The sequence below is a fragment of the Meleagris gallopavo genome, chromosome 10 (genome assembly GCF_905368555.1).
Source record: "Meleagris gallopavo chromosome 10, MGAL_WU_HG_1.1, whole genome shotgun sequence".
Lineage (NCBI taxonomy): Eukaryota > Metazoa > Chordata > Aves > Galliformes > Phasianidae > Meleagris > Meleagris gallopavo.
In genome coordinates, this window is record NC_139413.1 from 20,436,411 (window position 1) to 20,461,392 (window position 24,982).

Below are 24,982 nucleotides of genomic sequence, written 5' to 3' on the forward strand. Positions count from 1 at the left end.
TGGGTGCTCATTTAGGGTCCTGGTGCTGAAGTTGAGCTCACCCTGAGATCTCAGTGAGGTTTCGGGACCCTTCGCAGCTAGATAGACAAAGCAGCTGCCTTCAGAAGGAATTTTCCTTCTTTGAGGGCAAACATATCCTTCAAGGCACTTCAAAGAGGACACATGTGCCCAGTAATAGTTCCTTTTCCAGCTGTCCCATTGTCCAAACAATCCATCACCTTCCAACACAATGCCACACGCCTTAACAAGGATGCTCCAAACACTCCCCAGATCCCACCTGCAGACAGAGCGATGCTGGGCTGGCTGGCACATGTCACAGCCTCGCCATAAAACCACAGAATCATTAAGATTGGAAAAGACCTCTAAGATCATCCAATCCAACCCCAGCCCTCCCCACCACACCCACTGCCCACATCCCTCAGTGCCACATACCCATGGTTCTTGAACACCTATAAGGATGGTGACCCCACCATCTCCCTAAGCAGCTGTGCCACAGCATCACCATTCTTTTGGAGAAGATTTTCCTAATATCCAAAACTGAGCTGACACCAGCAGGGAGCCCTTATGTGAACAATCCTGCTGGCCTCCATGACCTCACAGCTCATTTCAGCCCTCTAAATCCGGAGGATAGAGGAAAAGCAGAGCTTAAGAACCCACGCCAAGGAGACCTGGTCTCCAGCAAACAGCAAGCACACAACACAGCGTTGCTTGACATGATCAGGCCGGAGGCAGAGGGGCCCTTCCTGTTATTGCTGCAAGCAGTACAGCTGGATACAACGCCAAGACCTGGGCCAGGGCTTGGAGTCATCTCCTCCTGAGGGTAATCATCCTGCACCAAACCACACTTGTAGGGCAGCAAGATGCCCCTTCCAGCCCCATTGAAGACCTACTTGGAGACATCTGCTGTTTGCCAATAGTGGACTGCCATGACAGAAGAGCACAAAGCACTGACATTGGACTCCATTTCAACATCCCTAACTTGCTACAGCTGCTGACTTCAACTCCTAAAAGCCAGTGTAAGCCGATTTGCAAAGAGCCTGTAGATGTAAACTGCACCTTTTCTCCAACATAAATAGTACAATTCTGGTTTATAATTTCATCAGCTTGATGTTTTCTTGGCCAAGAGCATGCCAAAGGAACTGGAGATGGAAACAGCTTTACAAAGCCCGGCCAACCACGCAACACAATCTGAAAAGGTCCCAAAAGGGATGGATCTCAACCACACGACCACATATGCTGGTGGTGCTAGCCTCGCCTGGATGAAGCGCAGACCTGGATTCAGGCAGAACCTATACCACACACTGCACCTCCTGAAGGACACAGGGATCTGCACACACCCCTCCACAGCAAGACTCTGTCATGCAGTCTGTGTGCTGTATGTAAAGTAGCCTTTCAATCCACGTACCCTGCTAAAGCGCTGCTTTTTCTCTGTTCCCTGGTGCAGAAAGCACCCTTTTGAGCTAACTAGATTTCAAAGCTCTCCAACTCCTCACTGCAGCCAGAGATAAATGCATTAGGATGCAAGGAATTAATAACTTAAGACAACAATTCTGAATTTAATAGAAAATGTTCCTCCTACCTCTCGCTCTGAAGAGGAGGATGGCTGTTAAACCTGTGCAAAACTTGCATTAATTCACCAACTGTTTCCATGGCAGAAACTGGTGATGCGGTGAAGTCAGTGACTTCATTTCCTGAGGACATCAGATCTTGCTCTACATCAAAAATATGGTTCTGTATTTTAAGGTCCATAAAAAGATGCTGGATTTTAAGCTTTTGGGGAAATCTTCTGGAAGGCACAGGAATCAGGAGACCAAACCCTTTACAGATGCCCCATCCCTGGAAGCACCCAAAGCCAGATTGGATGGGATTCTCAACAGAGTGATTGGGTGGGGGGCAACCAGCCCATAGCAGGGGTTTGGAATGAGATGATCTTTAAGGTCCCCTCCAACTTAAGCCAATCTATGACCTGCAGGATAGTTTTTCACCCTGCATCAACACCTAGCATGGTTTGCTGCTTGGAGACAGCCGCACAGAAGCAGTTTGTCAAGAAAACCATTCCTTGCTCCCCTCACTGCCTTTCAGAAGAAAATACAATGCCCACACTGACTGCTTTGATACAAAAGCAAGGAGATGCTAATACAGCTCGGAGAGATGAGCAGAAGTCTCAGAAGAGAAATCTGCCATACATGCAAAATGCCCATCTGTAAGAGGCAGAGGAGATGACAAGGGCGTTCAACACAACCGAGAAATTCACAGCTTTATTTACAGGGCAAACAGCAATGAGATGGAGTAGCCATTTCACACACCTGAGCTATTTCAGCAGCTGCTGACACTCACCTCCCTCCTCCCCCAGCCATACAATTTATTTTCATAGTTAATTACAAAGAGAGACTGACATCGACCTGCTGAAATCAGACAGCATCTTGGCTATTTTTGGAACAAAAAGCACAGAACAGAAAGTGATCTCCTTTGATGGGTAGAGACGATACCCAAAATAAATGATCTTGTATACTTCTCCATAATTTCTTTCCCTTTTGTTTTCATTTAGCATCTTTGATCATTTTTAAACAAGACCCACTCTCGTGAATCCTCTCCTAATTAAATGTTCTAATTAAAATGCACCACAGTCCATAAATTCACTCTGGTTTTAAAAGCTGGCTTTTAATCTAGAGGGCAAATAACTCTGATCTCAGCACTGAAAGAATAAATCAATCAGTCGATAAATGCATCCAACTGATCCAACAGTTCTAAAATACTGAAAAGCTCCCACAAGAACCAGCACGTAAATAGGAACGTTCGCCTCCACTGACACCGTGGAGGTGACACTGGAAGGCGACATCCGCTCTTCCTAAGTCTGTACATCACCTGGCATAATGGCAGGGTCTATCCTTAGACAAATATTTACACTGATTTCTACTTATGTAAATACCTGGCGGGCAAGGTGACGTTTACGGATCACTACGATCAATTTAACTGAGTCCTTTCTGCCCTGCTTGCCAGTAAACCTCCGCATACTCTTCAGGAAATACAGCATCACACACAGGCAGAGCCTCTCCCTCCACTGATTTTTCATTCCGGCACCTAAATTGGCTTGAGGATACGTCCTCACAGGAACCAAATCACCAGGAAAGAAGACATTAGCTGAGCGTTAGGACACATGATCTACATCTTTGCCGAACAGCATGCCTTCTCATAGCCTGAAATAGCTCAGAAATTGATTTTGTATGGATGGGCTTTAGAAGAAAATTATTTATACGCAACCAAGCCTGGCATATCTCATCCCAAAAAGTTCTTCTCTCCTCCCACCCCCAGGACATCATGGTCACATAACCCAGACATTACGAAGAGCGCTGATGGTGAGGTAGCTAGCGACTCAGTGGCAAATGAGCACTAGTAGTCTCTGCCTCCCAATAAAAAGTTGCTGCAAATGTTGCACCAATTCAGTGCTTCACCACAGCTTCACTATCAGATGAAAATGGGTTTTGAGGGAGAAAAAAAACCTTACTTTAATCACAGATCTTCAAGATGACAGCCACACTGCAAAAATGAAATGCATTCAAGAGGCCCCACAGGAAAGATCAATGGTTTTATGTTTCAGGGAGATTAGACTTTGTATTTTCAAAGTTCTCCAATATGAATTTGGTTTAGACAAAGAAAAAAGTGGAGGAGAAGTGTAATCTATAACACTTGTTCTTTCGGAGTTTGAAAGCCATTTATTATTTTGGAGACGTTTCTGCAGCACAATTCCCAAGTGACCGAGAACATGATTTTTACAGCAGAATTAACCCTTACAAGCAGAAAGCCAGGCTCCTTGCATCCTGAGAAAGAGAACAACCTGATGCCTGGAAACAAGGAGCCAGTATCTTCCACTTCATTCCCATAAAGGCTTTGCCACCTTCCTGAAGCAAGTGGCCACCACAGGCCCAACCCAACCTGTTGAGGCTACCCACGAGCCACCCCAGAGAACTCAGCTCCTTGTAGCCCCTCATCTCTGCTGGAGACCAGGAGAGGCATGTCTCACTGGCAATAGTCCCTTTTAGTGACATCAGGGCATTAAGCAACACGATGGAACTATGCCCTGCACGACCAAGCTTGATCTGACACCATGGTAAGCTCAAGAGATGAGAACACATCTTCAACCTCTTACTATCTGCAAACTTCTACACATTTTCCCAGTAGGAATGCAACCCTACAACCTGATCATAAGCTTCCTGACAACAGGCTGAATTTTCTTACCATGGCTAGTTTTGAGATGTGTTTGAGTAATCCTCTAAACCCAAGGCCCTTGGACCAGAGCCCAAAACCCACTGGTTCAGGAAGAAGTGTTTTAATCAGGGGCAGTGAGGCCCTGGCACAGCTGCCCAGAGAGCTGTGGGTGCCCCATCCATGGAGGTGCCCAAGGCCAGGATCTATGGAACCTGGGCAGCCCAATTTGATGGAGGCACCCAGGCCATGGCAGCAGGTTGGGACTGGATGATCTTTAAGGTCTCCTCCAGCCAAAGCCATTCTATGATTTTACAGAAGTGCAAATGAACATCCGCAAGATGTGCTTGCATTCCTCTGATATTCCATTCCTCAATGGTTGAGAAGCCAAGCTAATGGGTACTGCAGAGGGTTGATGTTGGAGGCATTTGCAACTCCTTGCCTTGAAATATTCCTGCTTGGTGCAGATTTTGCACAAATTAATGTGTCACAGCAAGGTTGCACAATTATAGGCAAGATCTCAAGAACAGCAAGAGACTAATACTTCATTTAGCAATTGTGTCAGCTCTTTCTTTATCGAACGGCGCAGGGCGTAATTCCAGAGTGAAACCCATTGATTATGGATTGTGGGGAACAGGCTGCCTCCTCATCCCATCTACTCACCAGACAGGGAAGAAAGCAGCTTGGACGCATACAAGGAGGCAATGCTCCGCCTGTGCAAAGAAAATTAATCCCTACAGCATAAACATCCAAATACCAGGGAGTAGAGCCCATTCCTTCCCCCCATTCTTTGGTTGCTGCAATTAATAATACACATTTCAACATCAAATGAGCATTAAATCAGAAAGGAGCCCATTTTCTACTGCACTCCAAGCCCTGATAACCCCCATTAATTTCAGCAAGATGCCCTCCCAGAGCAGCAGGGCACTGAGCTCCGCCATGCCCAGCAATTCATCCTGCACCACACTGCTAGCAGGAGATTCACTTGAGCAAAGAGGCAAGTGCTAAGGAAAGCAAATGGCCAGGTTCTGCCATTCCCTGAGCTCCCAGGATGCCAGGCAAGCAGGGACATCATCAAAACAGATCTCATTGCAACGAAGGGTCATGACAGCTACAGAGGCTCAGCGGGGAACCCAAAGACTGATGCCAAAGGGCAGGGAGTCAGAAGGACAAACATTCACAGAGCATTCCCAAACAGATCAAGTTGTTCAGAGATAGGCAGAAGGTTTAAAAGAAGAAGAAAAAAAAAGAGAGAGAGAGAGAGAGAGAGAGAGAGAGAAAGAGAACCCTTAGAATATGCAATTAGGGAAAACAGAGGACAGTTCTCCAAAGACAGTTCTCTAAAGAAAGCATTCCTCTCCCCTTCTCAAGCTTTAAGTGGGGCAGAGCACCTTGTCCTCCGCCTGAGTGCTGCAACAGCAAGAAAAGGAGCAAGGGTCCAGCTACAAATAGGCAGCATTCAGGCACCTCTCCCAAGGAAGTCAGTTCCAGGTTACCTCCCTGAGCACAGCAAGGGCCTCTCCTGATAGACAAAATGGAGAAGGGCTCATTTATTTTAGCTACTGTGGAATGTCTGGATGCTAAAGTTGTTTGGAGTAAGGAGGCATCTCAGCTAGTTAGTCTGCTACTCAGCAAGGGTAAAACATCAGCACTGCTTGGCCTCCTGGTAGTAAGCTGCCCAGGCACATCTAATAGTCACTCCAGTTTATGAGCTGAAGATTTGTGTTAAGATAACAGTGGATGAATTTTTGGCAGTGTGCTCAGAGCAGATGGAAGGCCCAGACCTAAAGAAAACTCATTCAATTCACCTTCCCTGTCTGAGGGGCCCTCCTGCCCACCAGCAGCAGGAGGTCTAGAGAAAAGGGATAGTACAGCAAGGAGCGTTATGGGTCCAAGCAGATAACCCAGCCCCAAAGATCAAAAGCCTGCTCTCTTTGAAATAAGTGCACTTGTTTAAAGTGCCAGACAGGCCTCACAGACTGATTTCTTCCCAAAGCAATAAAGGCTACCTCAGCATACTGTTAGGCTTAGCCTGGGGCAGATAGAAAAGTGAATGGTAAACCCATTCTACAGGAAGGAGATTCCTTAGCCTATCTAGAAACATCCTTATTGCACCCCAGACCACTGGTTCCAACTGAAGATCACAGGGTGCAGTCACTGAAAGGAGCTGAAATGGGTCCTTGACCTTGCATAGGTCATCCAGATGGAAACAGTCTTCTGTGTCCAACCACCTTGAGCCATCTCTGTTGGGATTCATCTTGTCCTTATTATCTGGATTAAAACACCACATATCTGCGTTCTAGCTGCTCACCCACTCTCCTTCCCCAGTCACAGGACCCCAATGTGCCCAACTGTTTTCCCAGCAAAGGGAAGGAGAACAGGGGCAGGTCTCCAGCCTGCTCATGAAATCCGCCATGAAAACAAGCATCCCCTTGCACAGCCACCCACTCACCCCCATCCTGCTGCCAAGTTCCTCCAGACCAGCACGTTCCAGGGCTCCTCCAGCTCACTGCCACCCCGTAGACCAGCCACAGTGTACGGCCGCTCTCCCCTACAGAAAGGCACTGAAGGGTCGCACAGGGTAAGGTTGCAAGCAAGAGAAACTTCTACTTTCACTACATTTGGAAACAGCAATGCCATCAAAGTTTAAAATTAGAAATCAAGCAAATCAGACTACAGCGTATCTGTGTTTTAGCTCAAATTAGACTTAAAAAGCAAATAAAACCTGTGCCTGTACAGTGCCCCAGCACCCCCACTCCATCCCAAACTTAGCAGGCATTTTTTTCCTACGTCACAAATTCCAAAGGCAGCTAATTAGCCAAGACTCAGCAAACTTAGGTTAAAAAAAGCAGCGGCTTCAGCTCCGTCAGGGAGGCAGATGGCAGCGGCGCGTTGCAGACGCGGCAGCCTGCATCAGCACTTTCCCCAGCCCATGTCTGAACAGCAGAGCACTGTGCTTCAGCTGCCAGCAGGCCACCAACAGGTGACTCCAGGGCAGGAAGAAGCCTTGCCATGGAGATGGAGAGCCAGCCAATGGAAGTTTTCACCCACTGCTGGTTGGACCTCGTACACCCAGGCTCTCTGTATGAGACTGGGAGCATCTCGTGGTTTTCAGCACGCAACACATTTCACCTTGCCTTTCCCCAGATCTGCTTTCCACCTCACTCATGAGGATGCAGGAAAAGACAGGAGCTACTGGCAATAATGGAAGAGTGAAAATGTATAATGGGAAAATCTACGCTAGATAGAAAAAGTAGCGAGATTGGTGCTTAGGTGGCCCAGCTGACTCTTCAGAATAATCCCTTACACCAGCAGGAACCCAGGCCAGGTAGACACAATCTAATTAAAATACGTCAGCCCAACACAGGAGTTGGAGGTACCTCTGGACACGGTACCCAGTGCTCAGATTGAGCAGAGATGAGGAAAGGTCAAACTTCCTTGGACTCCATCCATGCTTCTGCTTTTCTCTCCTCCTGTTTTTAAGTAGGTGTTGACTTTAGACACCCTTGCGTGTGCTCTTCCCAATGCCCTGAGCTCCTGCTAACACCTCAGTCATTAGGCTGCATAGGGAGCTGCAGGTCCTAATCAGCATTTCCTGTCCCATTTCACCAGGACCTCACATACAACTTAGCTGTTGGTGCAACTTAGCAGGTGCAACAGAAGTGTTTCTAACCTGCAGGATTGTCAGTGTGGATGCCATTTGTGAGCTCAGTGCTACTGAAACTCACAAATGTGAGTTGAAGTGCAGCAGCTTTAGAGACACGGAGGACACAACACAACCCACCAAATGGATGGCCAAAGCCCCATGAGAGTTGGACGGTCTCAGCACTGCTTTGTCCATTCTTCCTTACTGCTTTCCTTCCCCCCCTTTTATCAACTCCATCCTAACCTGACCACAGTGAAGGGACCCAAGACCCTCAAACAGAGGAGACAGACTGCCTTCATCTCTCCCTGAAACTGTTCAGCTCACGTTGCACTCTAACTACAAGGAATGGCAATCCAGTGGATTTGGGGCAGCCCCATCCCCTCGGTGTATGTCTGCTGCCCTCGGCTCCTGACTTGGGGGGTGGACTCCTTACCTGCGAGCTGCAAAGGACAGCAGGGGGCTGGCTGCCCTGTAAGCAATATTAAAGCCTCTTCAAAACATTCAGCCCATGCTCGGGGACTGATCGATAGCAATCAATTCTTTCGCATCAGCGGATTTTGCAAATGCCTAGCATGCTGCTGAATGAGGCCATTAGCACCTACAATCTCGAACTAATAGCCTGTAATGATGGGATTTTACCTATGTTAATAGCAGGCCAGATGATAAACAGCAATTTCACTATCAATGTTCATTGGGGTGAGTGGATCTTAATCTTGTCACGGCAGAGATGACAAGGCAAAGACTGCGGTGGCACACTGGGACACAGGTGATTTGAGGGACAGCAAAGGAGTGGGTGTTAGAACAGTCCAAGTGAAAGAAATAAGAAGAGGGGCCAGGAAAGACTTATACAAAGCTAAATGAGAAACATGGGCAGACTGTTACGCTCCAGCAGAAAGCACGGACTCACCAGGAACACACCAACCCCAATCCCATTGCCTGCATAAGCAGGTAGCTGGCAGCCCACAAGTCCCATCCCAAGGCCATGTGTCCTGCAGGAGTTAACCTCGTGCCGGATCCAGCTCCTTTCTCGTGGGCTTAATACACTCAGAGCTGTAGCAAGGGTGTTAAACTCCTACACTTGCAGTTCAAAGGCAGCTTTGCAGAGCTGAGCAGTCTTAAAATGCACAGCTTTTCCAAAGCGTGACCTTTTCACAAGGTTTCCAATTCAGCAGAGATTTGTTTCTTCCTTCTTCAAGCACATAACTAATGACAGTCATGAAACACCTCCTCCACCAGCAGCATGCTGGCCGGCCAGGCTCCCTGCCAAGCTGGGAACATCACAACCAGTTCCCTTTGGTTATGGAGATGATGTCTTTGCAAAATGTGGAATGCACTGACAGCCAGACATCCAGGCAGTGGGCGCTGGACGCAGACCCCCCCTCACCCTTGGTGTGATGTAGGACCAGCACTGACCCCAAGCAATACCTGCTACCTGCAGCAGAAATGCCTGGTGCTTTCAGAAAGCTGCTCAAATCCCTACCGGGCCCCCCACCAGTGCCACGCCTAGCCTAGTGATGTGATTCAAGGTCAGGTTGATGATGAATGTCTTTATCAGCATAAACAATTCTATGATTCTAATCATTGGCTATTTCCTGTCAATATTAGCCTGGGACATCTTTCCAGTTCTCTCAAAGGTCACATCCACTTTGCTCTTGCGTGCTTTGAGGGTTCTCGGGGGAAAAGAGGAGCATTTTAAAGCATTTGCGCCAATAAATTTTATAGCATTCTGATGAAGAAACACCAGTTTGTCTCAAAGCAAGTAGAACTCCCTTCTCATCCCATTCTCTTCCTTCCTTGCTCACACTCTAGGAAGCCTTTTCCCTTCCCTGCACCAACTGGGAGGTCTGCAGGGCACAGATCTGTTGCCACACACCCAGAAGTGCCATTATGTGCCACGCAGAATAAAACCATTCAATGGCAGCATATCAGACAACTCCCTTTCAGCTGTGTTTACGTGCTTGCCTTCGAGCTCAGGAGACTTGTGTTATTTTAAAGTACTCAGGAGCAGTCACGGCACACTCTCACCAGGAGGGTTTCAAGTAAGAACAGGTCTCATGGGAGCTGAGTGGAAGTCCAGCACGATGAGTGTCAGGAGTCCCCAGCACTGACATGCCAGGTATTTCATATTTCTAAGCCAGCTGATGGGATGCTCCATGGTTCCCATAGCTTACCAATTACCATCAACAATATAACTGATGTTAGCAAGGAACATGTGATTTCTACGTTGACAAAGCTTCCCCAAACACAGGGCACAACATCCCACAGAGTTTAGAGCCCAGGTTATGAACTTCCCAGAACAATTCTGGCCCAAATGAGGGGGAACTCCAGGCTTACGCACAGCTCCCAAACGAAACGGTGGCCAACCTTCCTTCAGGCATTTTCTCTTCCCGTTGTGTATTTACTGCATGGATTTGTTTGGATCTGTTCTGCTCATGACTTGTTCTTTGGAGAAACTCCAAATCTGCCTCCCTCTTAAGGTTTGCTACAATGTAGTCATTCAAACTGATTGCAAACATCAGAAGCTTTGTTTGATTTCTTTATGCTCACTAATTCTACACTAGGTCACCAAACTATTTTCATAGTTGTGTCAGCACTGTCTAGACAAACCATTAAAAACAGGATGCAACGATCATCAGAAATGCAACATCAAGTTTATGCCCAGAGATACTCCCCACGGGGAAAAAAAAAAAAAAAAAAAAAAAAAAAAAAAAGAAGGCCAAATCTGTCATTACGTGGCCCATTCACACAGCTTGGCCAGAGCTGGCTCTGCTGTCACTTCTTTTGTTCAAGAGGACTTTGCCAAAGCTCACCAGAAAAACGTGTATTTAACTTCAATTTTAAAAATATATATGCTGACATCAACAAGCCCAGAGCACAGCAGGATCTTTGGAAGGGTTTGTCCAAAAGCAGCAAGCCTACCCAAAGGCAGTTCCTTCGTGCTACTGGATACCCAGCACCAGATCCTCACCAGGGGGCAAGCAGCCATCTCACCATTAATGTCACCATCACTGTCACCAATGGGATGACCTGCAGCACAAGTCCCACCGCCCGCACCACCAAACCCGCAGCCTCGGCACTCACAGCACTGTGCATCAGAAGCACAGCTTCCCATTCCTTGCCACTTCTCAGCATGGAGCTCTTCCAAACTCCAAGAGCACGGACTGCAATCTTGGCAGAAAGGGACGCGCAGACAGAAATCAGCGCTCTGTCAAAACAGGGAAATAATGCAGGAGCTGATCTGTGCACATTAATCCGCTGCAGTCAATGAGGAGACAATTTCCCTGGAGAAAGTCATACATTAAAAGGAAAAAGGAAAAGAAAAAAAAAAAAAGAAAGAAAAAGAAAAGATTAATGTGACTTTGAAATATCACAAGCACCGTTTATCTTCCTCCTGCCACCCCAGGTTTTTGTCCTTTTTTTCTTTTTAAATACAAAGAGCACCTTAAAATTCACAGTGAATACGGCCCTTCTGCCTCAGATGTGCAAACACTGCTGCATCACAGTATACTAAAAATACAAATACAGTACCACCTGCCCTCTCGGTACCCAACCTTCACGTTTTTAATTAATTTAATAAAAAAAACCATAATTGCTTTTCAGTGGCATAACCTCCTCATTAGGCTCGGAGCAGACGTGTGCTCCTCGCAGCTCCTGGTTACGCCGGCAGTGCAGGCACACATTGAGCTCAGCCATCGGTGCTCCCAATATAAAACACAGCTCCCTGATGTACGTACATCGCAACCACCCAGCAGAGTTAACCACCTCACTCTGCAGAATACAAAGAAAGATGCACTTAAAGTTGAGGTGAACTGCGTGAACTCAGTTTTGGCAATTCTGGAACAAATGAGCTCATCACAGCGTTCATATCCCCATTTTCCTTCTGTGCGTATCCCGTAGATCATAAATATACATTAATAACTGTAACACTCAAAGTTTACACTCAGCTGTAACATTTAGGATCAATACTCTTCAAATGACCTTTAATAGTAATGAGCTACCATAACACTGTCTCGAGGACATTAAATTTTTATTAGAAATACTTTATTACAAATGTTCAAACCCATCTCTGTGCACTTGCACACCTGCACAGACACACTCCCAACACAATATTTTTCCCTGACAAAAAGCAAGGTCTTCCATGGCTCTTGACGGGTCAAGTCCAATGTGGAATCATGTCCATGTCTCCCTGCATTCATAGGGTGGATGGTTTGTGACAGTTTCTTTCTTCATCCTGGACTCACTCTACAGAGAAAACTGATTATATCAGAATGACAAAACCAAATGGATGGAGGTGAAGCCAAACAAAGGAATCACGAGAAAAAAGGAAAAACATTTCCCTGCATTGTTGTTAGATGGTGCCTCCGAAAGTCGCAAACCAAAACCATGGAACACAATGATGCAGAAGAACAGGAACACACCCCAAACCTGACCAATCAGTATTTCCACTCCCTAACCATCTCCCCCGCCCCGATTTTTAGGGAGATGCTCTAAAACTACAGCACCAAGCACCTCCCTGAGCCCTTTGGAGAGGATGCTCCTTCCCCCCACGCAGCACCATGACAGCAGGCACCACCTGAAGGCACACTGCACCCCAAACCCTGATCTGGGCCCCCAGACCAGCAACCCCTCACCCAGCCCCATTCTTCCACCAGCTGCTTCGTTAGGGCTCAGGTAGCAAAAGGCACTGCCCCTGTGGGCTCGTCTGGGCCCATCAGCAGCAGGTAATTCCCAGTGCTTAATGACCTGAGACCAGCCAAGTCAGCGGCAAATGGCAGTGGAAATCTTCTCATTTGTTACCCATCCCCACGTCCTGATAAAAAGAATGATTACACTTTTAAGTTCGAACAATTCCCTGCAGTTGTAGCCATGTCATATCTAGATTGTCTAATTTACATGCATATTCATAATCCCTGTGTATTTAATTAAATTCTTCAATCCCTGGAGTGTCTTCCCTAAACAATAGTAATTTATCTTGCACAGATAAGGGTGCCCTCGATTTATTCCATTCTGTAGCTAACAGCATTTCCTTCTGATCAAGGATAGGAAGCAAACTCGAACAGAAGGAATCTTTAAATATATTTAAATTGCAAGATTAGCCTGCCTCTCTCTCTCTCTCACCCCAAGTTACCCTTTTAAACAATAAATTCATTCTCCTGAGCTCCAAGTAGAACCTTTCACCCCACGTTTGATAACAGCAGCATGCCCCTATCCCCCCAAACCCAAAAACCCTATCCAAGCTGGGTTGAGCAGAAGGCATCTCACAGACCAGAGCTACCAGAAGCTTCATCCAGCACGGCCTACGGGACAGCCTCCATAAGCTGCAAACTCCTCCATCACAGCCAAGCTCTGCAGCATAGGAGGAGCTCCAGGAAGACCAAGCCCTTTGGTTTTATAGCAAGAATCCCCTGTAGGGATGCTACAATAGGGATGCTGGCTTTCATGGGGCTGCTACTCAGCTGCCAGCCTCAGGCACCTCAAACAAGGAGGGATGAGACTCCAGCGAGAGCTCTTCAGAGAGATGCCTTCTCCTCCAGAACACTGACCCTGTTCAAATATTAGCAGGCGGAATTTAATTTAGTTTGGTTGGACTGATGATCTTGTAGATCCTTTCCAACCTTGTGATTCTATGGTTCTAATCGAGGCTGCAATTAAAAAAGCATTAAAATATTTAGCAAAGCCAAATTGTTGAGAGCATCACGATGGGGAGGGGAAAAAAGTTTGGGAAAAAAAAAGATCTGATGCCATAATGCTTTTTTATTATTGTTATTATTGTATGGTTGCTACCAGTCTGGAGCTTTGAGCACCAACACAGAGTGCAGAAGTACCATTTTCTCCCCCCAAAAAATTTCCATAGGAACACCCTAAGGAATGGGACTGCTAGGACTCCCATTCCCACAGCACCACAGCTCCACTCCATCACCACATCACAGCTATGGCAAAACCACCACTGGTTGAGTCAACAAACAGTCACTACCTTTTAAATATAGCTGCTTTCCTCCGGGGCAACAACCCCTTCCCAGAAGTACTGGGCAAGGAGGGTAGCGGTGTCCCTCAGCCCGGGCTGCACAACCACACTGCCCCATTAAACCCAGGCCCAACACGCACACAGCAGAGCAAACAGGACAGCGAGCATACAAAGGTGCTGCCCTTCTCCAGCAATGCTGAGCCTACCCGCCGATACAGCCTGCGACTGCCAAATCCTCTTCCCCAGGAATTCAGAGTTGGATGCAGACGTTCCCAGTCTGTTACTGATTCCTGTGCTTTCAGCTCTCTGGAGCACAGGGACATCCTGTCTCAAACCTGCCGAGCCTCATGCCAAGAGGACATCTGCTCAGAGGGCTGACGAGGCCAGGAGGGCTGCCTTCCCATTCTTTGAGGAGCCCAAGCACGCCCTCATGGCCACGAAGCTCTCAGCGGAGCCAGAAGCAAGGAAAGCCACCCAGGCAAACCACAGCTCCCAATCCCACTTCAGAAGCTCTGCTGGATTTTTAGACCTTGGAAATAATTCTTCCCGCTCGGGGCATTTTTAGGTTAACGGTTCATCAAACCTCACAGTCCAGGAAACCTTAAGAGTGGCTGACCAACGTGTGGGTGTGGGGATGGGTGGGGGAAAAACAACAACCCTCAGACATCAGCACTTCCCACAGCGCTCGAACCACAGGCTGAGTGCAAAGCCAGGAGCCACCAGTAAGGAGCCAAGAACCAGGCAGACAGGCAGCACCGAAAGGGAAAGCCTCACTGATGCTTTGCACTGACTCCAAATATGGTGAGGACAGATAGCAAACAATTGCCCTGCGAAAGCATCAGTCTCATTTTCAGGATGCTCTCCAGAAGACAGCATTTCCATGTGAGAAGTAGCCGTGCTCGCTAAGCCCTTCTGCAAAACCTCATGGGTGCCACACTGCACCAGCAGCAATGTCAGCAGAGGGAGCAGACAGCATTGGGCCCCTCTGTCAGCCCAGGAACAGATTCCCCTTTGCAACACAACAGTGACCCCCTGCACTGCCTTCATTTGGCTTGGTATCTTTTCCCCAAGCCTTACTGCGCATGCATTATTTAAATGCAAAAGAATCGTGAAGCACTGGTTGTTTCAGGAAGAGTCTTCCATATGAAGAATCTCACCTTGCTTAAAAAACAGTGCTTTTAAGCAGCTCCCTCAAACTTGGGCAGTTCCCATCAACTCATTTCCCCACATCACCCACCCTTTTTTTCTGTAGAGAAAGTTGAGGATCTGAGCCACAGCTAAGAACATCTGATAATTCATCTTTATCCTGCCCAGTTTCTGTGAGTTTTTAAGATTTTACAGGGTCTAAGTAGCAGCAGATTCTTATCACAATGCAGAGATTTTTATCAGAAAGATAAACAGAGCAAATTTCCTCTGCTCTCTCTCTCCCAGCAAGCACAGCATCTTTTCTAACACACTTCCAACAACTGCACAAGCTCCTATTCTACCCCTAGAGTGCCCCACTGGGCAGCAGCACACTGAGCTACCCCCCAGCTCCAGAAAGGCACAGGGCATGCAAACCATTTCACACTGAGTTGAACCTGAGAGAGAAGGGCAGCTTGCACATAGAACCAATAAGGCTGGAAAAGACCCCTAAGGTCACCCAGTCCCACTATGCCTGATGACCACATCCCTCAGTGCCACATCCCTACAGTTCTGGAACATCTTCAGGGACTGTGATTCCACCACCTCCCTGGGCAGCTATGCCAGCACATCACTGCTCCTCTGGATGTTAGGAGCAATTTCTTCTCCAGCCTGAACCTCTTCTAGGGCTACTTAAGGCCATCACCTCTCATCCTACTGCTATTAACCAGAAGAAGAGACCAACTCCCACCTCAACATAACCTCCTTTCAGGGCACTGAAGAGAGCAATAAGGATTCCCCTGAGCATCCTCTTCTCCAGACTGAACCATCCCAGTTCCCTCAGCTCCTCCCTACAGGAACTGTGCTCCAGACCCTTCACATCTCTACTGCCCTTCAGAATGCCTTGTCCTTGTGTTGCTTTGAGGTTTCAACAGCAAAAAAAAAAAAAAAACTGAAAAGAATGGTATGAAAGAGCAGCTTCATACGCCAGCACCCGAGTGCCTCCTAGACCTCAAAGCACCAGCTGCCAGCAAGGACACCTGTTGAGGGCTGAGCTGACAAACACGACTTATTCAGTGGGACAGAGCACACATAGGTAACGTGCACTAAGTGAAACTCAAAAGATGGAGACAGCCTGAGGACGGCAGGCAGTGCACGTCGCCGTGCCTTCTACTGAGCTCCAGCACCCAGAGCTCCCCTCAGCACCGCAGCCCGGCTCCTCACGCAGCACAGGCAGTGGCACGAACCAGGTCAGCCAGTGGAGCCCTTCCAGCACAGCTTTAACCAAATCAGCTTCTTGCAATCAGCACTTGGCAACCCCACGGTGCCTTAAACTGCTAAAAGCATCTGCTAACGATGCCGGCTGACCTCAGACACAGCCAGCCTGCTGAGACCATCGCCCTCTCTCAGTGCAACTCTTCAGAGAGCTCAGCTCAACTCAGCAACTTCCCAAAAATACAAAATAGCACTTCAGAAGCAGAGCCTACAGCCTGATTTTTCAACTTTCAGGCCAGATGCCCCTTATTTTAGTAACTGTGTCAAGTATGTCTCATCCACAATTTATAGATCAAATATGAAAAGCTTAAAGAGGAGAGACTCGAGAAGGAGAAGAGACTTTGCAGCAGGAAAAAAAGAAATGAAACATAAGATTTGCCTCAAAATGCAACAGAAATGCAGCAGACCGAGGGGACAAATTAAAAAAGGAAACTGTAAAATGCTTGCCCGACTCCTTTTTTAATTCTTACATCTGTTACTTTACAGTAAAGTTTCATCTACTGTGTATAATTAGATAACTGTGTATATGTACATACAGATTTCTCTGAAATGTGCGGACGGTTTTTAACCCCAAAGAAATTCTTAACCAAACTCACTGGGGAAAAAAAAAGAAAAAGAAAAAAAAAGAAAAACAAGAAAACCACTGCAATAAAAGTTGCTGTGGGAGGAAGGAACAGCAATCACACAAAGGTCTGAGGGATGCTGCAGTGTGAGCAGGCAGAAGTTTCATCCCACACTCTGCAAACCAACTCCAGAAATGGGATGAAAAACTATGGTTTGACAATTGGGTGCAATTCCCCGACCCAAAGGCATTCACCAGGACTCAGTGGCAGCAGTACAAATTCTGTATCCCGTCACTGTGCCTACTTTGCAGCCACCTGGATCACATCATGCTCCCAGATGGCAAAGTTGCTGCAGAGGGATTGCTGCAGACAAAGTGGCAGTGCTACCGTGGGGGCTTGGGGACAAGCCCTTCATCCTGGCCTGACTCCTCCCATAAAACACAAAGCAGTCTTTTCCTAGCAAAACAAAAAAGATGAAGGTTGCTGGGGGTTTCTTGATCCGTGAGAGCGTTATTTAGCTGGAGATGGGAAACAAAACAGAAAGAAAGAAGGCCACCAATTCCAGTGAGAAAAATCCAGCACTGTAAACACAGAATCAGTAAGGTTGGAAAACCTCTAAGATCATCCAGTGCAAAAATCAACCCATCCCCACCATGCCCACTAACCACGTCCCTCAGTGCCACATCCACCCTCATCCTGAACACGGTCCATGACTCCACCACTTCCCTTGGCAGCTGTGCCATGTGTCACTACAGACCCTAAGGTCCCCCAAGAGGAGAACATCCGGATCCTAAAACATGGTCCAGGCACCCAGAAGCCAGCAGATGATGGGAGCAGGAGAAGGGAAGACCAGTAAACGTGCAAAGAGATGCCCTCTGCCTGCAGCCACGTGCCAAAACAGTGAGCACAGGGCTATCAGTGATCCCAGACTCACTTAGATCACGGTGCAACCTCCCAAAATCCCATCAAATGCCATCACACCTCACAATTCAGCACCGAAAACAGGAATGAGGAAGGAAGGAGATTGTGGCCACTCCTATGGGAAGGAGCGAGCAACCCATCAGGGCACAGAAAGGAGCAACATGACTGCAAGTACCCCAGCATCAGGACCACCGCCAAGACACACGGCCCTGCTGGGAGGGGCAGCTCTGCCCAAGCCTCCTCTGAGCAGGAGGCAAAGCAAGGCGTGAGGAACAGCAGCAGCTCAAGGATGAAGTATTCCTCTGGAAACAATCAGCCTCAAATAACAGGGCTGCAGCCCGTGTGTGAAAGGGAAGGAGGAGGAGCAGGCGGGGAGCGAGGGACTCGCTGGATATTTATCCCATCCTCATCTTTGTGTTATCAGTACCCCGGTATCAGCATTGTTCAAAATGGCTGCTTAGATGGTTGCCAGCAGCAACAACAGAATCAGTCCATCTGCTGGCATTCTCTCTAATCCATCTCAAACACTCTTCTTCTTTTTAAATGCACACAGGGAAAAAAAAAAAAAAAAGAAAAAAAAAAGAAAAAAAAAAGTCCGCCTTGTACAAAGAAACAGAATCCTCCTATAACAGAGCCTTTTAACTAGATTTTATGCCACCCCTGTTTCCAGGACACACAGACAAAAGTTAATTTTACGATAAAAGAACCAGTGTAAGGTGCTTTTTTGTTATGAGATCAGAAAGCAAATGGAATTTGAATTGTCTGCAGTGGCATGTATCTGACAAAGATTAATTTAAACAGATATTGTCTCTGAAACCAAAGTCCATTGAGCGGCTTCACAGCCCATCAACCATGCGAAAGCGGCTCCTCCAGCAGCACTGCTGACTCCACCACTTTCTTTAAAAATGGCTTAACCTATTTCTTGTAAGATAAAAAGGTCACATATAGTTCTATTTTACAAACCCATAATAGCCAACGCCACACCACGCAAGGACAATTGGGAGAAAATAAGAAAGGGAGGGGGTGGATTTCCTCCCCCTTTGCAGACAGATGCTCAATGCTCACAGTGTACTTTCCCAATGTGCGGTCCCAGCACCAATGGGACATTTCAGCATGGAAACCCCACGGCTCTGCGGGTCATTGATGGAGCCCAGGGCAGCTCCATGCAAAGGGAACGGGACGCTGCCTCCAAAGGATAAAGCAATGCGGGCTGGGGCAGCTGCTCAGGCTTCAATGGGACGCCAGCACAAAAAGCCACAGAAATCCAAATCCTGCCACCGCTGCCCGTTTTTCTTTCCAGTTTAGACGGAGCACCGCAGGGAAAACGCTGCCAGACTGTGCTGGGGTATTTGATACAGCAACGGCCCAGCTTTGGGAAAAGAATGAAGGAGAAGAGAAATAAAAGATGACAGCCAAAAGCACTTTTAATATAGTTTCAGTGCTTTCAAGAGAAAGCTGCTGTACACAGAGCAGTGGGTGAACCGTTACCAAAATAAACACGGCCGGCTTTAAAAAACATTTAAAGCATTCCTTACCATCAGAAAGAAAATCGAAAGCGATGAGAAACAGCCAACGGAAGACAAAAAAAATATATTAATTTTTTATTCTCCAGATCTGCTCCTTTTAACTTGACATCCAAAGCCACTGTCACTCATTCATGCAAATACTGTTTATCTCAGAGACCCATTTGTTGCTCTGCCACTCCCCTCGCAGGGCTCTCATCTTCATCAAGGGAGCTGAGCAGCAGGGATTCAATGGGAAGCACAGCGGTGGTGGCTGTCATTGGTGTCCCAGCAGGAGGAAGGCCTGGGCTCGCAGGGGAAGCAGCCATTCTGTCCTTGCAGAGGTCCCCAAGCAGGGCACAGGGACAGGGCAGCAGTGCTGCCCATCTCCAGGCATCAACAGCCAGGCTGACGCATCACCTTGATGCCCACAAGCTGGCATCCCAACACATCACCTCCTAAGCACATCTGGGGCTTTGTTTTGAACAAAGCCAGCAAATAAATAAATAAATAAATAAAGTGTGGGGGGGGGGGGGGGGAGGAAGGGGAAAAACAACTGGCAGCATGTGCCCAGAACATAACATTTCATTAATTTGTGCATTACTGGAACCGCAGCATTTTATCAGGGCTAACCCCAATCCTGCACAAAATCCTAAGCCTAAGAGCTTGAGACAAAAAGCCAATGCTCTTACAGTGCAGTGCTGGGATGAGGCAGCTCACCAAAGCCTGCCCAAAGGTCAGAAGGAACAGCCACAGAGCGCCCACCCCACAGCGAGCACCCAACGACAGCAAGGTGTGCTCCCTCATGCTAAGCTTCAGGAACACAGCACGCAGACACACGTGTGCAGCACAGCTCAGTATCACCCATGAGACACTTCCTCCGCGTGGCCAAAATCCAGGTTGCCTACCAGAGACAGCCCCTGCCTGGCACAGGTAAGCTCCTGTCCCACATCCCACACCCGTGCCTTCCTCCCAGTGAACACCTCAGGCCTGTTTACTCTTCAAAGCCACAACTAAATATTTCCTTTCTCACCTTTTACATTCTTACCCTTCCCTCAGCCCAGCATCCTTTTGCCTGAAGGGAGGAGGTCATCCCAGCTTCAGAGGGTCTGTTTATACGCTTCGAAGCCAAACAAATAAACCCAACACCGAGTTACAATTCCAGCTGTCAGAGCATCCCCAGCCCTCCCCGCAGGAACCTCTGCTGTTTTCCATTCCTCTCTCTGTAATACAGCCCAGACGGCGCTGAAGAAATACCTCACCTATGAGGAAGCAGCTATAAGCAAACCAGCAAACTGTACGATTTAATGCCCAGCAATCCGCCGCTGTAATTAGGCAAGCTAACAAAAAATAATTAGAAATGTAAAGAGCACAATATATATGCAAAGCGCTCGTCGCGATGGGACGGGTGAAGCCCTGCCAACCTCTTTTATGCGGTCTAAAGTATTTTTAAGCCACGTGGTAGGATAAAATAAACACCTGAAAAGCAATGAATTAATTAGTAAAGTCTCATACATCAGCCAACCCTCCCAAAAACCGAGGCAGGGAGGGAACGGCTCCAAAAGCTGAACTCCTCACCCCCAGCGCATCACGGGGGCATCGCACCCACCTCGCCGAGCACCAATGCTCCCACATAACCATCACAGCCATACAGAGAGGAGAGCTCCCCCCAGCCCCTCCAGCCCCTCGCCCACCCATACGCAGCCACCACGGCTCAAGGGCACGCTGCGTTCTACTATATTAGGAAGCAGCGGCTGGGAGCGTGGATTTGTTATGCTGGATAATGGCCCACTGTCAAAATCCACCAAAGGTCTTTTCTCTCTCCAAGAACCCAGAGATAATGGTGTAAAACTTTTGTTCATAAATATTTATGCGAGGGAACTTGTTAAAAATTAACCGCCACCGTTAAAGGTTTTGTATCCTTTAGGATTCCCGGCATGCAGCGCAGCCGCATGCTTTATATTAAGCCTGGCATTTCTGCATTCCTTTCCTGCATGCTTTTGTCATTTGTCTAAAAATTAAAAGGGGGGGGGGGGAGCCACCCCACACGCCACACACACACAAAGCCAGGATCTGTACACATCATAATAAAGCTGTTTTGAGGAAGACAAAGATGCCTGTGTTCGACATCCAAGATCTTTCTTTGAGCGGGGAAAAAAATATATATATATCGCAGTAATGACTCCAGTGAGATGAGGGCTTAAGTTTTACTCAGCATAAAGGAATTATTGGTGGCTAACGCAGCACACACAGCCCTTCCCAGAGCCGCACAGAGGGGCGGCCGTGGGAGCACAGCCGTCGCCCCCAGGATGGCCGATCCCACCTCCCCCCCCGGCTCGGAGATCCGTCCCAGAGACTTTCCAACCACAGAGCGGAGGAATTTCACGTCCGCGCAATTCTGGGTTTTTCACGGCTCTGAGTCACAGAGCAGAGCCGGCGCAAACATCTGATCCCCATCGCGGGCCGGCAAACCTCAGGTCGTGACGCCACGCTCTCGGGGCCGCCCGTTCCGGGAGCGTCGGGGGGACGGCAGCAGCGATGGAGCGCCGAGAGCACCGGGCCGCTCTCCCGAGGCGTAATGGTTCCCACGTCCGCCGACAACAGTTCCCGTCTCCATCCCAAACGCGCGCAGCCACCAGGCGACCGCAGCTCCCGCACATCCCCTCCGGCCGCATCCCTGGCTGCGCGCAGGGACCTCCCCGGGGGGCGGCCGCACGGCCCCCATAGAAACCCCCATTTAAACCCCCACAGACGCCCCACGAGGACGCGGCCACCCTGCCTGACCCCAACGCGCACCGGGGTCACGCACAGCGCCAGCACTCCCAGAAACGCGCACAAAAAAAATCCCGGTCGCAGCCAAAATGAAGACATTCCTTTGTGCCCCGGTTGGCGGCGACCTCCCCGGCCGTGCCATCCCATCCCATCCCATCATCCCATCCCATCCCGGGCAGCGCTCCGCCGCGGCGCTGCCCATCCTCTGCCCGACCCTTTTTTCTGCCCTTCGCAATTGTTAAGTTCCCGGAGCTGTTCCTCTCCTCCTAAAGAAAACCCTTTTGTTTTTGCCGTTTCCGAGCAGACTTGGGATAATTAATCATCTCAAAGCAGCCCTTAGAAAATATTAATTCGCCAAAAAAAAAAAAAAAAAAAAAAAACAAACAAAAAAACACAACAAAAGGGTATAATTATATCCTCGGAGAAAACCCTTTTGTGCTCCGTGAATTCTCCCCACGTCTTCTCAGAGGTGGGAGCAGAATTCTTCCGCTGCTTTCTATTTTCGTGTCTCAACTGGAAAATGTTTCGATAATGCTCTTTTGAATGTAAACTGCACCCAATGGGATTGTTTTTTCCTTTCTTTTTTTCCCCCCAAAAGGAAGAGAGGGGCTCTTCAAAGCAGCGCGGCCCCACCACAACCCTCCCCCCCCCACCACCATCCGGGATGGATTTACATCCCACATTTGCCAAACAAATCCCAGCGTCATGTCACCGGAATGGGAACGCGCATCGGTAACAGCCAGGAGCGGATTGTTTTGTGCCAAACGCCGCGTTTCGGTCCCCCTGGCGCAGGGACACGGCGGAGACAGCGACCGGAGGAAGGATGGGGGACAACGGAGCGGCACCCCCTCCGCAAGCGGACACAAAAGGCACCTCCCCCACCCCCGCCACTAAATACGAGGACGTAGAGCACAATGCCACCGTCCCCGCATCGCGTTCCCACCCCCGTGGAACCGCGCGTGGGGGGGGGACAGGGGTCGTGGGACACACGCGGGGGGTGGGGCAAAGCGCGTCGTTCCCCCACGGGGAGCGGGGGGAGGACTTCCCCGTCCAACAACAAGCAGACAAAAGGCTGAGCCGCTCGCGGGGCGATGCGGGAGGAGGAGCGGGGGTTGGGGATGGGGGGGCCACTCACCCACTTGCAGCACGTTGTCCACCGCGCCGCTCTCCAGCAGGCGGATGCCGCGGCGGAAGGGCAGCCCCTCGCCGTGCGGGGCGGAGGGGGCGGCGGGGGCGCCGGACGGGGGCTGCGGGGGCCCGGCGGCGGGGCTCTCCTCTCCGGCCGTAGCGCCCGCGGCGGGGGCGGCGGTGCCCGCGGGTCCCCCCCCGGTGACGGCCGCGCCGGAGCCGGAGGCGGCGGAGGGAGAGGCGGTGCCGGCGGCGCGGCCGGGCTGGAAGCTGGAGTACATGCAGATCTGGCGCTCGCTGCGGGGGAAGCTCCAATACACGATGCGGCGTTGGACGGGCTCCGGGATGCGCTGGAAGCGGCCCTCCACCCTCTCGAAGGCCCAACTCCCCGCCACCCTCTTGGCCGCCGCGTCCAGCAGCGACTCCGGCTGCAGCAGGCAGCCCCCCGCCCCGCCGCCGCCGCCGCCGCCCCCCGACGCCGCAGCCGCCGCCGCCGCCCCCGACGCCGCCGCTCCCGCCGGCCCCGCCGCAGCCCCCGCCGCGGGGCAGCAGCCGGCCGACGCCGCCGGGGCTCCGCTGCCCCCCGCGCCCGGCCCCGCGCCGGCCCCCGCCGCTCCGGGCCGGGGGTGCGCGGCCCCGGTGCCCCCCGCCGGGCACGTCCGGGAGCACAGGCGCTTGGGGCCCGGAGCGCCGGCGGGCAGCGGCGGGCGGAGCAGCTCCTCTCCCTCTCCTCCCTCCGCCATGGCTGCGACCGACTGAGCCGGGCGAGGGGAGGAGAGACGGGGAGGAGGCGAGGGGGAACCGGGGGTGGAGACTGGAGGGGGTGGTCCCGCCGGCCCCGAGCCGCCCTCCGACGGGGCGGGCCCCGCCGCAGCCCCCCGCCGGCCACCGTGCCGCCCGGGAACGGTCGTTGCCAGCGGCGGGGCCGGCGCAGCGCTTTGCCCTTCCTGGGCGGCCGGGTCGCCTCGTGGAAAAGATGCGCGTCCCGCACGTCCCTGCAGCATCTTTGCGCGCTGTCGTTCTCCGAGAGCGGCGCGGGTCGTTCCCGTGTCCGGTGGGACACCGTCCCTTGAATCCCCCAGAAATGCTCTCCCCATAAATCCTTTGTCCCATCTAATTCCAAGTGACAGCCCCTTCGGGAACAGTGGATACCGGAAACCTCCGTTTCTTCTCTCTGCCATTCTTCAGTGCCCAAGGTCCCCTTCCCAGGGCTGGAAAGGAAGCAGCCAGCTCTCGGCAGGGACTGCAGCAGCGCCCACAGCTCCGTTTCAGAGCAGCCACACTGCGACCGATGAAGGTCGGGAGGTGTTCCCTAAGGCTGAGGCTCACAGGCCATCTTACTCACCTCGTCCCAGGTTATGTTGGTTAAGAGGATTCCTGACCAAATGCTGCCTTTCCCTGTGTATTTTTCCCTCCCTAGGGTGCTCCCATGCCTCTCTGACGTTTCTTTCGCAGCCAGGCGCCCAGGGGTTGTTGCCAGGGATGTTTGTCCCTCAGCTTCCCTGTGGATCTGATGTCCAGGGAGGAGCTGAGACCTTCCTTTACAAAACAATTGGCTTTATAAGCAAGGGGAGTGATGCCTTGGGGTGGTTGCCCATAGGGCTGAGCCCTATTTTCAGGTTCTCCATTGCCTGGTGAGGCCCCCAGCAAAGTGTCGGATGGAGCTGGAAACTTTTGCCATCAAACCCTTGGAATCCTATGTGGGTTCTCTGCTGACTCATTAGCGCTGAGTTATTGCTGCGCTCCTCTTCCAGCAGGACTCCAACACAGTCAGTTTTCACCATCCAGCTGTTTTGTGAAACCTCCCGACACCCGCAACCTCAGGGACCTCTTTCAGATGTGACTGCAGCTGTCTGTGCACTCTGAAAAGAAATGCCTGCACAGA

General features: G+C 50.0%; 1 protein-coding gene across 1 annotated transcript in view; it reads right to left on the reverse strand.

Annotated features, from left to right (window-relative positions):
* Positions 1–24,101, reverse strand: part of ZSWIM5 (zinc finger SWIM-type containing 5) — an 82,657-nt gene extending 58,556 nt beyond the window's left edge. Inside the window, exon 1 of the mRNA XM_085232335.1 lies at positions 23,105–24,101. Within this exon, the coding sequence (XP_085088461.1) occupies positions 23,105–24,101 (997 nt within the window). The remainder of the gene's footprint in view (positions 1–23,104) is intronic.
* Positions 24,102–24,982: the final 881 nt, after the last annotated feature.